At 42.1% G+C, this 17,717-nt stretch overlaps 1 protein-coding gene across 6 annotated transcripts in view; it reads right to left on the bottom strand.

Annotated features, from left to right (window-relative positions):
* GRID2 (glutamate ionotropic receptor delta type subunit 2) overlaps positions 1-17,717 on the bottom strand; it is a 679,311-nt gene that overhangs the window by 50,990 nt on the left and 610,604 nt on the right. For all 6 annotated transcript variants that reach the window (XR_012580377.1, XR_012580376.1, XM_005484610.4 and 3 more), the window contains exon 14: positions 14,961-15,127. Coding sequence is in view for 4 of the 6 variants with exons in the window: in XM_005484610.4 (XP_005484667.1) it covers positions 14,961-15,127 (167 nt within the window). In the remaining 2 variants the exon portion in view is untranslated. The remainder of the gene's footprint in view (positions 1-14,960; positions 15,128-17,717) is intronic.

The following is a 17,717-nucleotide window of genomic DNA, read 5'->3' as shown; positions in this document are numbered from 1 at the left end:
GAAATAAACCAGCATCATGAGACTTTAATCCTCTTTCAACTTCCCATAAATGCCATCAATCAGAAAACTGTCAGCTCAAGTGTGACAAAAAACCTGCTTCCATTCTCCTGAGACCCTGGTGAAATGAGTATTATTAGCCCATTTTCTCCTCTAAAGGGGTCTGGTACAAAAGAGTGAATCATCAAGAAATGCAGTCTCTAGCTCAAGATCAATATTGATACATCCCCTGTTGAGAGGCTTTAAAGCGCTGCCCAACATATGGCAAAAACCTTTGTGGCTTTCCAAAGTCTGTGGTTGAGAAAGGGGCTGGAAAAGTGGCTGAGTGGCTTCAGCAGGATGGGACAGAGACTCCTTGCTGCAAAATGGATCCATATGTGATAACTGTGTGTGCAAAGTCCCTGCTTTTCCCTGCCAACACAGAAGTAGATGATGTTTGTCCAGACTTTTGCCAATCAACCTCCTAAAGATCCCTCTGCTCTTTACCTAAACACAAACTGACCATCAAGCAGTCTGGGATATTTCAAAACATCTCTACTTGTAATTTGTCAGCAAGATGACAAATTAATAGCATGATGTGCCAGAGACAGTTTTTCCCATTAGTAAATATCTATCTTGAAAGGGTTGCCAAGCATTTTCTCCAAATTTTGCAAGAAATTAATTTGATCCCATCCATGAAGCTATAAACTGAGCAAATTTAATACACACTTTTGCATGGAAGGGGATTTTAGTCATTTTAAGAAAAGGTCCCAGGAGAGCATATTTGGATTGGTATATAATGTAATACTGCTGCAAGGCCCCACTCTACTAATTTTCTCTGTTATTGTTTTACAGAAAAGAGCATTGATAGATTACTCTTATGAGCACCTGCCGTGTTTACATAATTTCCCTTATTTTGCATTTCATCTATCAATTTATGTCTGTTAACAAGGACTCCAACTTCCTCAGTCAATACAGACAGAATTTCCATGCTTATCACACATGGATCTTCTTCAAGCTTATGCAAAGAAGTTTTCAGACTAACTTAATAAACCAACTCAACCAATTGACATTAGAAGTGTCAATAGGCAGGCCCAAAGTCCAAAAGTGCTGAGACAGAAATTCCTGCCTGTGTGAGGAGATGTCCAGTTGGCCTCCACTTCTGCCATCTTTCTTTCCCAGAGCACCAGAGATGTTGGGGCTAAGCACACACTTAGGAACACAGGCTAAGGGACATTAAGAGGACTCCCTGTTTTTCCAAACATGTCTTGGGGCTCCTTTGTAAACTATTTCCTTGTATAAAATGGCCAAACTCCATGCAAGATGGGCAGATACATGGATGCTACAGCAACCTGAATAATGACTTCATAGAGCATGACCCATTTCTATCATCAGTCATTTCAAATGCCATCGTAATTAATTAAAAACCAAACCAATAACATACATCTGGGAGCTAAACTGAAAGACATACAGGATGTTGATTGAAACCCAAGTATCTACCAACTGCTGCAGTCCCCCAAATTTTGGTCAGTAAGCAGTATCAGTAATTGACATTTTATGCTTCTTTGTTTGAACTGTGACTTCTTTTGCCCATCAACTTTCCTAGGCTCATCCAAGCACACCAGCTGCAACCACCTGACAGTAATTGCCATGACAACTGATGCTGGTCCCAGGAGGACAAGGGACAATACTGCCAGCAAAATTCAATAAGCAACATAATGAAGTCAAACACATCATGGGAAGTTGGTTGTGGTTTCATGGTATGGAGAGTGGAACACCTAAAGGATCCCTCAAGAGTCCCAGGGCTATCCATTTCCCAGCCTGGAGTTCTCACATATGCTACTCAGAGTGATCTCAGTGCCCTGGATGGGATGGAGAGATGCTGCAGAGGGCCAAATTATAAGCTTGGAGGAGAAAGGCAGCAGGGTGATGTCAGAGAAGGGCGGTTTAGAAGGAAGTGAGGAGATTTGCTGGCAGTGGGGCTGGAAGGGCCACCACAACACTTATCCTGGCCTACCAGGGGTGTCACACTGACACAGGAAAACACAGAGGAAAACTTTCAGAACACAAAGCAGGATTAGGCACCTTCCTCCTATGCAACTTCATAAGTTTTCAGCTTACTGGCCTCCCCATCGTCTGAAGACAAAAATCTAACAAAATTTAAAAAGAAAAAAGCACACTTGTTTTTGTCTACTCAGGTTCTAATAACTAAGGAAATGCCTTAATCATAAGCACAGGTTAACTGCATGGCATCATTATAAGGCTGATTTAGAGCTGCATGACTGAACTAACTGTATCCTTTACCTTCAGGTTTCTTTGATGTGGAACTTTAATTCAGACTTTCATCATTTTATGATGACTGATTCTGGAGTTATTATAAGCATTCTTTCTTACTTCTTTCTATCCAATAATACGTTTTCACTTTCAACTCTAACAAAGATTTCAGTTTCTAATGACATTCAAGTACCTAGCTGACTCTAGCTAATTTAGCTAACCACTGTTAGCATGGAGCAGACAGGCTAGCTCAGGAGAAGTGGCTAAGAGGAGCAGTTCTGATTGACATGGCCTTTAAGCTATCTCCTCTTCCTATATTTTTTAATCTGTTCTCTATTTAGAGTGAAAAAATAATCCCTGAATAACATACAATTCCCCCCTTCAACCATAAATGACTCCATTTGGTTAAAACCAAGCCTGGAAACAGAGCTGAAATTTGTTTGAGAAAACTCAAGCTCAGAGCAGGCAATAAACCCCCAGCTAGGAAACAATTCTCTAGAACAACAAATGTTGCCAAGAAAGCTTCCTGCAGCCCTGCTGTGAGAGCATAGTGACTCAAGGCAAGCACCACTAACTAAGCCCAAAGGGAAGTGATGCAGACTGCCAGAGAGAACAGCAAGCAGAAATAAGGATCCTTTTTGCCCAGATGCAATGTTTGTGTTTATGCTGGCAATACAGCAAGAGGCTTAGGAAGTCCAGCATCAGGCCTACAGAGAAAAATCCTTTGGTTTCTAGGCAGCACACCAGGTATTTCACCATATCCAGGAACATTAAATCATCAGTTTTACCTGCAAGCATCACAAACTGAACTTTAAGAAGGCACCTCCAGATAGGAACAAACTATCTTGTTTATCCAGATCAATACATCAGTGCAGGCCTACAGCATTCCTCCTGCTGAATAAAGATCTGGCACTATTTACACAGAGATAACCTGCACCATCACTATTAAGATTGAGCTCTGTGATAATTCCAGCTGTATGGGATAGGCTGTATTGGTGATCTAAAGGGATGTAACATTTGGAAATTTCAGCAAGGAGCTTATCATTGCCTAGGCAAGAGGAAGGACTGGCGTCTCCACTTTTTCCTCAGTTCAGAAAAAGATATTAGTGGGTATGCAATGCCTGTGGGGGATGAGAAAGCTTCTCAGTGAGTGAGCAAATATTCAGAGCTGAGCCTGAAATGCAGCACTGTGGGAATCATCTTAAATTGCACTAGGATGAAAGGTGCGCAGCATGGTCTGCTCCTAGTCCTGCCAGCCTAGGGCAGAAGTCTCCTGGTGAGAATCTTTACCCAAGCTTTATTTTCATCATGAGCAAAAAGACACGTTCAGCCCCATGAACGGACAAACCACTTACACCTCTGAGAAATGGGGGAAAAAGGAAATAAAAATCCTCATTTTTTCACAATGAGCAACATTACTGACCCCAACCACCAGTTTTGTTTCTGAGGGGGTTTGGAGACCATTAACCCAGGAGGACAGGCACTTAGAGCCCTTGGGGCACCTCCTGGCCCCAGAGTGTGCCCAGCCACCCTGAGGGTCACTCCCCTGCACCCACCCAGGGCTTCATCCCACAGCCCACAACCCCTGTTTGGCAGGGAAAGGAACAACAGGCTGCTACACAACACTGAAACAGACAAAAGGATTGTGTTAAGTGAAGCAGCAGTAGGAAAACACTTTGGGCAGAGAAAAGGAAGCCAAGACACCAGGTGATTTGAAATAAGCTGGCAGGAGTGAGAGGAAGGGAGCTGTGTCTGTGCTCAGCTCACAGCTGGGCCAGCTCTGCAGCCCTGCTGCCTCCCTTCATCTCGGCTACTGCTGTTCTCCGTGAAAGCAGAGACTCTACTGCTCCCAAACTCAGCCCTAAAAAACACTCCAGCACAAAACCAGCCTGGATCTCTTCTACCAAAGAAGGCCTCAGAGCAAGCAAGCAGCAAACCACTGGTAAAAGCTGAGAAAATGGGAAGAAAACAGGCAGTGGGAGAAGCAGGGGCTTTGATCAGCATCCAAGTGATTGGTGGGGTCAGCTTGGATGTGTTCATCCCCCTGAGCTGAGTGTCCTGCAGCAAGCTGGAGTGACAGACCCTTACTTGCAAAGTCAAGCAGAAGGAGAGGATATCACTGCTCTGCTCTCTGCTACCACACAAATATTCCATTTTGGAGCTGAGAACAAAACACAGCCACTTCCGCCAGCACAGCTCACATATACTGACTTACATATACAACCAAGGATAAATTTCTTCTTGTATTAAACACCTGTCTGGGGTTCTTTCTGAAACACTGCACTTTCAAGAGGCCTTGTATGTTTAATTTGGTGCGAGATTGCTACTCTCAAAAAAATTAAAAATGAGTTTTGAACGTGTTTTTAACTTAAGAGGGACACAAAGAAGATCAAGAAACTTTCACTTCCTCAGGGCTTTAACCATGCTTCCTTTTCAATTGCTTTTCTTCTGTGGATTTTACAATTTCCTCCAGACTGATATAAAATGGAAGAACACAGGGGAATTTGGTGCTGCAGGTGAAGCCCAATGGCTTTGTGAAAGCCCTGATTGCTGCCCAGGTGTGACTGTCAGAGCTGACACATTTCTCTAGCTTTGCATAGCACTTCACAGTGTAAGAAAAATAAATGAACATAAATTCCCTGTTTCATGGGGACCTTAATCTTGAGCCTTACATCTAAATTATGCCAAAGGCATATTATAGGATTAAATTCTACTGTCAGCTAAACCAGTATAAATCTGGAGTAATTCCATGATCTCAAGATCCACTGCTAATTAACTAAATCCTCCCAAACCCAAGGAAATTAACAAAAACAAACAATATTATAAATAAAGTATCTATTTCTCAGTTACGTCAAGGCTCACTTCTTCATGGTTAATCTCATGTGTTGCTGTAGGAATATCCCAGACAAAGCAAAAAAAAAAAAAAAAATCAGTTCTGGGTCTAATCCCTGCTCTCAAGGCTGCAAAACAGTGCTAATGACTTTGCTGCTTTTCTCTCCAAATATTACTGTAATGGAGTTTGTTTGTTCTTTTTTAATTAAAAAGTAATTGAATTTAAATTAAATAAACAAACAAATCCAACATTGCTTATCTGTCTTATCAGCCTTCTGTAGGAATCTGATGTCTTTGAGATACTCTTGATCTCTTTGGTTCTGTAGAGGCATCCCACCCATGAAACTGCAGCCAATACAGTTATTTTTCCTTTTAATGCTTGTCACCAGCTGAAACCTTTCTGCTTAGGCGGGAGCAGCTGGAGCATGCACTTATCTACAAAGCCAGGTAATTAGGTGGCAGCTTTTCTTCCCTGCTTTGGAAATTCTGCTGTTAGGCTATTCTTTCAGCTGAAGACAAAAGTAGCAAATAGAAGGGAAAAAAATAAAATTCAATTGCAGTAAGAATGAAAGGATCATGACCTTTCCAAACAAATGTACTTCCCCTGGCTGAGCCCTTGACTGTGAGGGCTTTCAGAGTGACCTGGCAAAGCCTGTGCATGCTGTTGAGCACATGCAAGAGGGAGATGTGCTCACGTGCCATGACAAATTATTGCCACTGCCACTTAATCAGGAGTGTAAGCACGTGTTCCAGACAGGCCAAACCCCCTTGTGATGGTTGTCTGGGACTATAACTGGCTTTTATTCAAATCCCTCTGTTGAAGGTGAGCACTAGAGGAATATGATAAAGTATTTGATTGAGAGAAAGTCCAAGTATGAGATACTTTTCTGATTTACTACCAGCTGGCTGAAGAATGCCATTATCAGTACCTTGCATAGGAACTTGAAAGAGCAAACTTTCCTTGATTAATTCTTTTATATTGGGTTATAAATCCTGCCTCCCCATTCTCTCCTCCTTTTTTTTTCCATTTAATACAGTTGGTCATTTAAAGCATCTATTCCTGTTCATTGATTCTAATTTTATGCTGTTTTATCTATTGTTTTTTTTTCCTCAGAAATTCCAATATTCAATATTCTGGTTCTATGTAAGTCATTTCCCTTAGTCAGGAACTGCAGTCTGTAATAACAGCAGTCAAGGCAGTTCATTCTGGCAAATGCATGTCAGAAAAGGACTGCTGTGACTTTGAAATATTGAAAGTGACTGATAACATAATGTGTGAAGCAGAATAAATGCATAGAAATTGAAGTTTTAGCTGAGCAGTCAAAGTATGAACAAAATACAGTGTCAGAGCTCTGCCCTGAAAGCTCTGCATGCAGGTAGTTACAATGGCAAATTACTAAATGCACTTTGCAAAAGTGTTTTATGAATAAAATGGCAAACACAGTTTTTCCTTGGCCATATCGTCATTTCTGTCCGCTTGCACACCATGTTTAAGTGGAAAACTTGGGTCTGGAAAGGCATTTGGTTTTTAGGACAGTCATCAAAACCATGATGTCTGGGATCAGAGCTTTGCTGTACTGTGGGCTAACCTAACACCACTGGCACTAAAACACAACATAAACCACATTGTTGCACACTGTGCAAACAAGAGCCTCCAGCATTATCCAGCTGGTTCATGTCAGCAAATGCTTTCATCTGTTTTAACCCTGCAAAGCCTCTCTGCCACCACCAAGTCTTCCTTGGGGTTTGGGCAGAGGTCTTCCAATTTTGTGACAGCTCATCATCAGAACATTTTTTCCTCAAGACTACACAGGAGTCAGAGAGCAAAGGCTTCCCCACCCCATCTTCATCTTCAAACTAATCCAAACATCTCTATCCACTCTCACTCTGACACACTGGTGACCCTGCTGGGCAAACTGGCTTCTCCCAGTTCCTTCATTATTTCCTTGGGGCGCAGCCTAGACCAACCTACTCCATGGGATTGCTCTGAGACACAGCAGAAGCCTTCTCTGGATAGTTTTTATAGATATCTCACTTTGCTAACCTCCTCCTATAAGGAACTGAGCAATAAGGAAGACTTCATTTTTTTGTCCCTCTAAGAATCACTGAGGAGGGCTCAGCTCCTCACTGTTTTTCCTGTCACTTCCTCTGTTCCTGCAATGAGCTTTCTTCTTCCTATTTCAGCAAGGGAAGACAGCTCTGCTAGGAAACCTGCTACCACTCTTCCTTGGCTCTACATTCTGGAGACTTTCCCCATACTCTTTTTCCCTTTGCCAACCTCTGAACTTGGCTGAAGTCATCAACCAAGGCTAGCACCTTGGCTTACTGATGATTCAAGGATGGGTAACAAATAGGAGATTGGTGTTTTACAGCAGGGCAAATCTCTGCAGGCTGAGATAGCCTCTGTTGCAGCAATTCCAATGGTGGAAGCAAATGGATTATGGATATGGATAAATCCTTCCAGCTGTCATTCCATCAAGCTCATTTCAGCTTTGAAAACAAACTTTATTTTCAGACCTTTTATCTGGAAAACAGGACTAACTGAAAATGAGCTTTATGGTCCAGCTAAAGGTTAATTTCTTTTTAAGGCAACAAAATGGGTTAGCAAAGATCTATTACTTTTTGCTCTTTTGCTAGTCTTGATTATTTTAAGTGAAATAGGTTGACCAGTTTTGAGAACTGAGGCCAAGAGCAGGTATGGGGTATGTGGGCTAAACTCTTGTTTGGATTACTATGCTTCTGTCATCAAGGCAGCTGCATGACTGGTCCCTTCCTATTTCCAGGGAAAGCTTTGCACTTGTTTTCCACCCCACTTTAAAGGCAATGGTGCTGCTCAGCTGAGCCAGAGTGAGTACTCACACCCATTCCTCTCCAGACTGATGCACACATTAGAGAAGGCAGCCAGAAAAGAAAAAAAACCTGTACTACAGGACAGTGTGCACTGATGGTAAACCTAATCTTTGCTTCAGGAATTCATAAAAGGCAAGTTCTTGGCGGGAAGCCACTCACTGAGACTTCTTTTATCTTTACTGTCAACAGATTTATAACCAAGCAGTTTCAAATTCTGCAGCCATGCACTTACTCACTCCATAAAACTTTAAAACACATGAACAATTCAGCTTACAATAAATGTCGCTTCCATACAGCTGGATGAGCAACACTGTCTCCACTGACTGTACTGCACAGCTCACTGGGTAATACCTGGCCATTTTACATGCCAAGTCTGAGGTGCCTCAGGGTAGAGAACTGGATAGCAAGTAGTGAGAAAGAGCTTGCAAAGTGCTCTCTACTGGTAATTTAACACATCACAATTAGACTGTTTTCTTTGGGGTAGTAATGATGGGCAATTAATATCCAAAAGCATGCCTTTACCCGGCTTGCCTTTGGGAAACTTACAATGTAGGGCCCTTTCTGAAAGTGAGCATTGATTAGGAAAAAGAGAAAGAATAAAGCTGCCTTTTTCCTGGTACCTTTTTCCCCATCATGCAGAAAAATTGGAAAGTTTTCCTTCACCACAGCACTGCTTGGATGCAGAGGTGCCTTTCCATGGTGAAGAAGGCAGGCAGCTCTCTGTTCCCTCATAGCTCTGTGCTGTGTGAGAATGCAAGAAGATCTAATGCCTTTCCCTATGATTTTCTTTCTCATGCTTCTTCTCAGTGCTGCTACCTCATGATTCTTTAACTTACCATCGAATACTTTAACTTACCCATCGAATAATGTTATGGTATCTTTAAAAAGCCCTAATCTGCTCACTGCCTGTATAAGTTTGGAGTAATTTTTCACTATGTATATGTAATAAACTCCAGATCTGCTGCAGAATCCTTTAAGCTCTATCACCAGTTAATATCATGGGAGATTAAGAAGTTGCTAAAGCCTGTGTTTCTGTAGGCGTCTCCATCCTGTTCAGCTCCTAGCCATGAATTTGCAGTGAGACCTGCAAGCACCATCAGGAATCAATAAAGCCATTTCTCACAACATGATGTGTGGGAGCCACAGCCTCTCTGCAGTCCTACAGCCAAGGTGAGCAAACCAGAGGAGAGGGGTAATAAAGCCAGGAAACCCTTCTGGTGACAGTGCAGGAGTCTTCAGAGGCTGGGGATTAGGCAGTTGGTGGAAGAGGATGCAAAGGGACAGTGTCAGCTCATGTGGCCCTTGGGCAGAGCTGTGAGCCATGAGCTCGGACAGGATTGCAGAGCACTGTAAACCTGGGTCAGCCACTTGTGGGCTTGGTAGGAAAAAGAAGAGAGACTAGCAGAAGGACAAAAGCTTTCTGTCAGGGCTTTCTCATGAAGTAAGGATGCCATTTTGAAAAATCAGAACGAAGCTATATCTTTTCTCACAGTCCATTTGAGGTGGCAGGCTCCAGGCCGGGTGCAGTGGCCCAGAGTGAGGTGAGCAGAGTGCGAGCACGCTGCAGCCCCAGGGGGCAGGAGCTGCCTGAGCAGCCCTTCCTCGAGGTGAGCTCCCTGGCATGAAGGGCAAATGCAGTGTGTCTTGGAGGACTTGGGTCAGCAAAAAGGAAGATGGACATGTTTTGAGACCTAGGGCCTGGTGCAATTCTCAGTTTTACCCATACAAGTCAGAAAAAATACAACAGACTGGCTACTTTGGATAGTCAAAAAATATCACCTTGGGTGTGGTTAAATTTTTATTTAGTATCCTGGTTATCTGAGAAACTACCTTGTTACTACGTGCTACTCTGAAGTTAAGGCTTTCATTAGCAATGACTATATCTGAATAAATTAAGAGTGGGCTCTCATGTCAGATTGCTCAGAAACCTGGAATCAATTTTGATTTTTTTTCCTCTCACTAATGTAATTTCAGTCATATGAACTTGTGACATGATTTAAGAGCAGACTCTCAAAATTAAACTTTTCTATTTAAATTCAGGAGTTTGCCTGAAGTCAAGTAATTCTCCCAACTTGCAGAGTTTCTTAATTTTCTGAAGTTATGAGAAAAAATGTGCTTTGGGTGGATTTAAGTAGACTTTACTAGTTTGGCAGTATATGTTTCAGAATGTTATACATACAGCTCAGACTAGGATTTCAATTCTTAGCACACTACTGAGACAAAGCAAAGTTGATCTCTTACTAAGGCGTTCACTATTCTGCAGATGATCCCTGCATTTAATAATGAAATAATCAAATATGTCATTATTGTTAGTCCTCTGCAGGGTTAGGGTCTAATCCAAAACTCTTCCTTCCCACATACTGGTAAAAGTCAAGTCAGAGAATAAGAATAATAACACTCACTTGGGCTTTCATTAAAAGAATATTAAAAAAAAATAAATAGGGCTGTCTTCTCAAAGAAAGGGGTACATAGTCCCAAGGGCAGAGAAAAATCAAGGTAGTTAGGAATAAAGTAATTTTCCTTGCACTGGAGTCTTTGGACATAAGTGACCTCCAAGGCACAGAATGAAAATTTAGGGAGAGGGAATTAATGGTGAGGAGACAGGAAGAACACTTATTTATGGCTCAGGGCAGGAACTTTCTAAGACTCAGGATTTTGCTGATAAGATGTAAAAAGGACAGGAGAATACCCATACCATTTATTTAAAGCAGCTGGCTAATGATTTGCTAGGGGGCAGTCTGAAATGCCATATGATGGCTCCCTTCTTTCCCTCCCAAGTTTTGGACATCTGAAAGCACACCACTTGCTGCTAGGGAGGTGTCTTTGGGCTTGCCATGAGGAAATCATTATAAGTCTCCATTTCTTTTCCCCCCTCAGGACAAAAGGATGTGACTGACTTCTCTAGAAACACCACAAATTCTCTGTGACTTTTTGTGAATAATGTCAAATTCAGACTGGGGTTTCTGCTATATGGTAGCTGTACTTTCCATACATTTTGCCCTCACATGCCCCCTTCCCACAGAGAACCACCAGGAATTATGGAAGTGCTGCTGCTCCTCTTGGCACGCAGACAGCTTCAGGTGTCCCTGAGCTTGTGCTGGCTGTGGCAGCTGTGGGAACACAGCTGGTGAACAAGACAGAATCCCACACTGTGGGCTGTAAAGGCAAGCTTGCCTTTTCCTTTTTATTCCTTTGACCTAGAGGGGCAGAACACATGGATGCTTTTTGGGATAAGAGGAGCGCAGAGCAACTATTTTTCAGTGGTTTTGGGTGCTGACAGGTTGCATTTAAGTGACAAGCTGGCTGTTGGCCTCTGCTGGGCACAGAATTAGTGCCCCCTGTCGCTTTGCCTCTAGTGTGCTGCACAGCTGGGACTGCAGTGCAGGAGAAGAGAATGAAACAGCAGAGAAAGTCGGAACATGAACAGGATTCCAACACTTTGCTGCCAGCCCTCCTTGACCCCCACCAAAAGCCAGCCACCCGCACAGCACCTGAGCCATTGCTGCAGCACTGCAGGAAGCACAGATATCCTGTGGAATACTCTGAAAAGTGCCTGCAATTATATTTATACCTCCTAGGGGTGCAGTGGAAGTTTTAAAGTTTAAGGCTGAAAAGAATTCTTAACAGGTGTCAAATTTAGTGTCACCACACAGCTCCTCATGAGCCAAAAGACACATCCTTTTCAAGCTCTCCCAGGAAATTTGGCAGTTCCTATTATTACAGCCCCTGTCATTACCTTGAAAGAAAAATATATAGAGAGGGAAAACTGACATGCTGCCTGGAGGCTGCTGGTGCTCAGAAGGTTAAATCTTAGTGGCAAAGGAAAGAGAACAACCTGAGCACATCACCTGGCTGCCTGGTGCCATGGCCAGCTGTGCTTGTTAACATCTGCAACATGAATGAAGTCATGGGGATGGCTACGACAGCTCCATCTTTCCAATATTACCCAGCTTATTCTCTATATTCTTTGTGTTACAGCCACATATCTATTGTCAAATGGACCCAAAGCATCTGCTCTCAGAGAAAGCATGAGGCAGGGCCTGGTCCCAGATGCTGTGTGGCTGCCTTGCCACCCCTGTGCAGCAAAAAGCCAATCTCATACTGCAGTCAGGCCACTCACTGCTGCTCACATCTTTGTTTTGGCATAGAAGGGATTTTTTTGCCTCTCTGACCCTCAAAGACCCTTTTTTGACACTGCTTCCTGTTGGTAAACTTTACCACAGCATTACCTTGACTGCAGATCACACTGTGTAGCTTTAGAGAGAAGAGGTGAGTGTTTACACCTCTCTGTCTCTTTTCCTGTTTCTCTGGGAATCACCTGTATGTTTGGAAAAGGTACTGAAAAGTTCTAAATGCGTGCCTGTGCTTCCTGCACAGAGAGCAAATTCTCCTGTAAGCTTGCCAGACCTTTCACAGCTGCACCCTAGGGATTTAACACTGTGCAGCTTATGGCTTTATACGAAATTTCTTAAAAGAGAAGGCCTGTATTTTCACATGAATATATTTATTTTGGGAAAGATCAAGAAGTGCTAATATATTTTAAACCAGTTCCCTGCAGCATTAAAACTGTGAAATATTCGTGCGAACATTTGCTAATCCTATACAATGAATCTATTCCTCTCTCTCTATTTAGTATGCAGGCTGCAGCTGCTGAAGGTTGTTGAGCCTTTTCATTAGGAAGAAATGTAAGGATGATGTATGAAAACCACATGGATATAAACTCAAGGAACAGTACAGAAGGGTATTAAGAACAAAACCTTGTAAGCTACCTTGTAAGCATGATTTCTCTTTCACATATTTGTTCTTATATGGTCTTTCACTGGTTTAAAATGTAAATGTATATTTATGGACATAATTAGAAATGCTATATAAAATGCTCTCATAATACAGAAAGAAGAATATAAGCACAGCAGCACACACATTTTCAGAATATATATCTCAGGCTCTCTAAATTCTGCAGGAGGTTGTACCACTCCAAGCAAATTCCAATTTCTCTGTTCAGCCATTATTCCTCCTAATGCAATGAGTTATTTTCTCACCAGTGCTAAGTTCTGCATATCCACCCAGATCCTCCTGTGGCCCAATATCTGACAAATAATCCCATTCTTCATCTACCTGAACTCTGACAACTTGAGCAGGAAATCAAAAATGAGTGCCTATGATCCCTGATTCCACCAGGGGACAACATATGACCTTGGGATTTCATTTAAGCCTCCTGATGCTATGGATTCCCTAAGCATTAAGTGGAAATAGCATTTGCTTTCCTGAGAGATGCTAATATTTAAGTATTGCTTCAAAGATCCTCAGATAAAAATACCTATATATGTGCAAATTTTTATGCTTCCTTCTGCTTCCCTATAGCTCCAAGATATAATAACACACTGAAAAGCCAAAATTGTCTTATGAAATAAAATTGTACTTGGAAATGTCAGGCCTGCACAGAGCAATGATCCAGGAGTGGCTGAAGGCAGTGCATCAGAAGAAGTTGTAACCCAGCCTCTCCATGTGCCCAATACCGTGACCAAGGAGAAACTCTCTGACCAGAATCAGCCATAACCACTTCCCCCTGTGCCAAGAGCTATACCCAGTACACAAACCCTGTCACAAGCAGTCTCTGAGGGCACGTGGGATGCATCCACCTCGGCTTGCAGAGCAGCATTGGTGGGCAGGAAAAATGTGGGTGTGAGCCGCACCACATCGCTTGGCGGTTGCATTGTGTTTGGCAATAAAGAGACAGACATTGAAATCCCCTAATGTCTTCCAAGTTTTGTACTCAAACTTACATGGATAAGGATGTGGAGAGGATGACACAACACCTTGACAAGCACCTGAGAGCTCTAATAAAGTGGAAGAATTTATTTGGAGGATTAGAGGAGGGAATCCTACTCCCTTTTTTGCATAGAGATCCCTAACAGTAGAGTGCCAGAGATTTCAAGCACAGCCAGCCTTGAGAGCCGGAATACGACAGTATTTGGTAAATATTTGCCTTAAATACTCTTCGTAATATACAAAGCATATACATGTTTCATTAAAATTAAATTTTTTGTTGATCCTGTGAAATTCTTTATGTTGCTGCTATGTTAGCACAAAATTCAGCAATGTCACCCCCAAAGTGGAATGGATTGAAATAATCCAAGTTTCTTGGATTGGCTACTTTCTCCCCCACCACAGTCTTTGAACAAAGGCAAAGGGAACAGTCCAAATTAAACATGTTTTGTATGTTTACTTGGCAGCCACATAACAGAAATCCTATTGCAGCAACTGTAAAATTTTGCTTCATACACATAACACAAACCAACAGAAACGAGGCTGAGAGACCAGACTCAGAATAGAAAAAAGGATCAGAAGACTAGCTCATGTCTTCCCCTGAGTGCCAAACTGCAGATATTATACTTTTTAAAAGTTCAGTAGTATTTTTGCATTTCACACAGATCCTGATTTAGGAATCAATGCTGGAGTGAAGCAGAAATACATGTGCAAAGGCACAATACATACAATTAATTCAGTATTTCCGATCCCAGTAGAAACACAGTACCAGTAGCATCTCTAGAGATGGCACTTTTGTGGCCCAAGAGATCAATTAGTATGGGGATAAGCACCTATGCTTTTGGGTGCTAATAGGGGTCCTTCCACCAAAACATCAAATGTTCTTGTTCATCCCCTTTAGTTTTCCCATCAGTGTCCAAATTCACTTTAAGAAGCAGCTTCTGTACTAGGAAGAGTTGAGTTATGCTGACACTCTATAACAAATGAAGCAACTCTTTCCTCATTTTCCTGCTAATGAGGTTGAGTTTATCTCATTAATGTTTTTCAAAAGAAACAAGAAACAATTCAAATAAGAGCAACACAAAGTGTTTTTAAAGCAGTTTCTCGAAAAGTGAATAATTCAATGTCTCGGATAAAATGAATGTGTAGGCAAGAAATGAAATGGATCGCAAGAACAACACGTTTTTCCTTTGCCGAAAATTAAATTAGAAGGCGGCTCCAGAGCTGAGAGAAAGCTTCCCTTAGCAGCTCCAAAGGCTTACCTTTGTGAGAAGACGTCTCGGTAGGGGCTGCCGTGCTGCAGGGCGATGCCGTACCCCCTGTCCGCCACGGTGTTGCCGACCGTGTAGAAGGAGCACTCGGCGTCGTTGATGGCCACGTACTCCAGCACCGCCGCGTCCCACACAAAGGCGTAGTTCCCGTGCTTCACCTGCGGCAAACACAGGGAAAGCTCAGGCTATGGGTGGCCAGGAGGAGCTCGGTGCACCTGGAAATGGGGCAGCTTCAGCACAGTCTGGTCTCCAAGGGAAGGGAAGTTTGGGTGCCCAACTGCTGCCACAAAGGGCTTGGGCTGGAGCGCCTTGGCGGAAACTAGAGAATGCGACCTGAGAACAACGCACCATCAGCGATGCAGTGCCATGGAGGAAATATGGACTGTCCCTTTTCCAAGAGCAAAGGAGACACCACAGTCCCTCCCCCAACACTAAATGTCCCATGAAATCCCTGTCAATGCCATAAAAACAACCATTTGGAGGGAGGGTAGGTATTCCCACTGGGAGAAGCATGGCTATCCAGAGGGAAGACCTCATTCAGGATGGTCCACATTTCAGTCATGCACTAAGTTGTGACAGACTTCACAAACACCCATTTGCCTTATGGGTTCTGTGGGTAAGATCACACCAAGTAGGTTTTTTGGGATTACGCTTCTCAGCATGAGGCATTTTCACATATCTTCAAAGATTTTCATAGAACAAGCTCATGTAAGCCATTTTAACTGTTTGACTAAAATAAATCCAACCACCTCGTTAGACTGAAAAAGCTTTTAAAATAACATTTCCCCATCCATTCACATTTGAAACAAATCCAGATGTAAAAAAAAAAAATAAATTTATGTGATGTATACAAAAATTAGGCATTTATTCAGAAGCAAGCCTTTAAACCAGAAACTCAGTCTATACAAATAAATTAATTTCTGTTTTCCAGACATACAATGTTTTTTTTCTGAAAAACAGTAATCTACAGGTGCTCTACCAGACCCAGATATTTTGCTGGTTTCCTCTTTTCCTTGGTGTCTGTGTCAGACTTGAAGAATCCCTCTGCTTTTTTTCCTGCCCCTCTGCTTGGCTTCATTTAGCTTTTTCTCTGTGCTGTATTAGGCAACTAAGCTGTAAAGCTAGGCTGAATCCATTGACTTTGTACATCTAATGGGAATAAATACGTGACAGCTAAGTGAAAAGTAAACAAAACACAAAAAGGCCATGTGGGGCCAGGCAATCCAGAGAGAATTCAAAACCAAGTCAGCATATCAAAGTAAGCAATGTCAGTACATCATTTAGATTAGGCTTTGACAATGTAGATTATGTTTTTAAAGACTGTTTACATATAAAAGTTACTGAAGCAAGCCACACCGTCTGCTTGCTCACAAGATGTAGTGCACAAGGAATGATTGCATTTGGGACACATTCCTTTTTACTGCAGGCCTGGCAAGGGAATATTTCCTATTTCCATCTGTAGGCATGGCAGGGGGAGGATTTGTGCAGATTTTGGAGCAGAAAGGGAGCCATATTATCTGTGGACTCCACAGGACTTGCAGGATAAAGAAAATTCTTTTCAAAGTGCACAAACACACACACAAATAAATGCAGGACCGGGCCAGTTTTAATCTTCAGGCTCTGGAAATTGTCAAGAATGTTTTTTCTCTCCTCCCAGTGGAGGTTTAGGTTTATCTAAACAGGCAGGGAATAAGGGATAGAAGTGAATTTGCAGTTAACAAACAATACAACTTGTATGCTTGTCCTATAGGTAGTGCCACTCACAGAGCTCTTCCTAGCATGGGTTGTTCTGATCTTCCTGCAGGCACCACTTGAGTAAGAAATAGCATGACTGAGAAAAAAGCCCTTCCTAGGAGAATTTAACAGGATAATGACTCAGCCTGAAAAAGGATCATGATGTGCAGAGAACAAGGGAGGGAAATAAGAGACAAAAGCAGAGAATCAGAAGTGGGCAAATTAATCCTGAAAAGGATCAAATGGACTTTCTGAACAAAAGAATTAAGGGAAAGTGGGGTTCAAAACCCAAGTAATTTTACATGTGAGACATAACCTTAGAGGTGATGGAAGGAGCAGAGGGTTATGTTTTGACATCCACTTTTGTTCTAACCTGCCTTTTTATCATCCTAGTGCATTGAATTCACCTAAGTGCTTGTAAGGAGACCTATCAGCAGCTCAGCTGGTCAGGAAAAATTCTCTTGATTTAGCTGCCTTGCTATAAAACAACTCACAAAGAGAATATATAAAAGTGGTGAAAGTACTTACTGTCAATAATATCTGTGATGAAGTGGTATATATAAGATCCTCAGAACAGAGCTCATAATATCACAGTTCAAGTTCCCACGAAGTTATTACTTTTCATAGATAACATCACAATGAGCCTCAGTTAAAGTGCATGGGGCACAAAAAGAGATTGAAGAGCCAGAAGGGATCATTCCCATCACCTACCTTCAACACATGATTGCTCCATACATTAAAACACATTCTTTTTAGCATTTTTGCCCTATTCACTTACAAATCTCAGGAATTCAAAACCATGGAGCAAACCTAAGTTATAATTGTCATGCTTGCAATCCCTCTCTTTAGAGAACTACTTCTTGATCTAACATATTTCATTGCTATTCAGTGTATTTGTTCTTACTACCTTTTGTTTTTCAATACATAACTTTCCTATGTCATTCCTAGGTATTTTTGCTCTGCAGTTCTAAATACTCACTCACACTTTGAGGCTGACATCTTTCAATTATTGAT

The sequence above is a fragment of the Zonotrichia albicollis genome, chromosome 5, assembly GCF_047830755.1.
Source record: "Zonotrichia albicollis isolate bZonAlb1 chromosome 5, bZonAlb1.hap1, whole genome shotgun sequence".
Lineage (NCBI taxonomy): Eukaryota > Metazoa > Chordata > Aves > Passeriformes > Passerellidae > Zonotrichia > Zonotrichia albicollis.
Note: the sequence above shows the minus strand (reverse complement) of the source record. Positions and strands in the feature narration are given on the sequence as shown.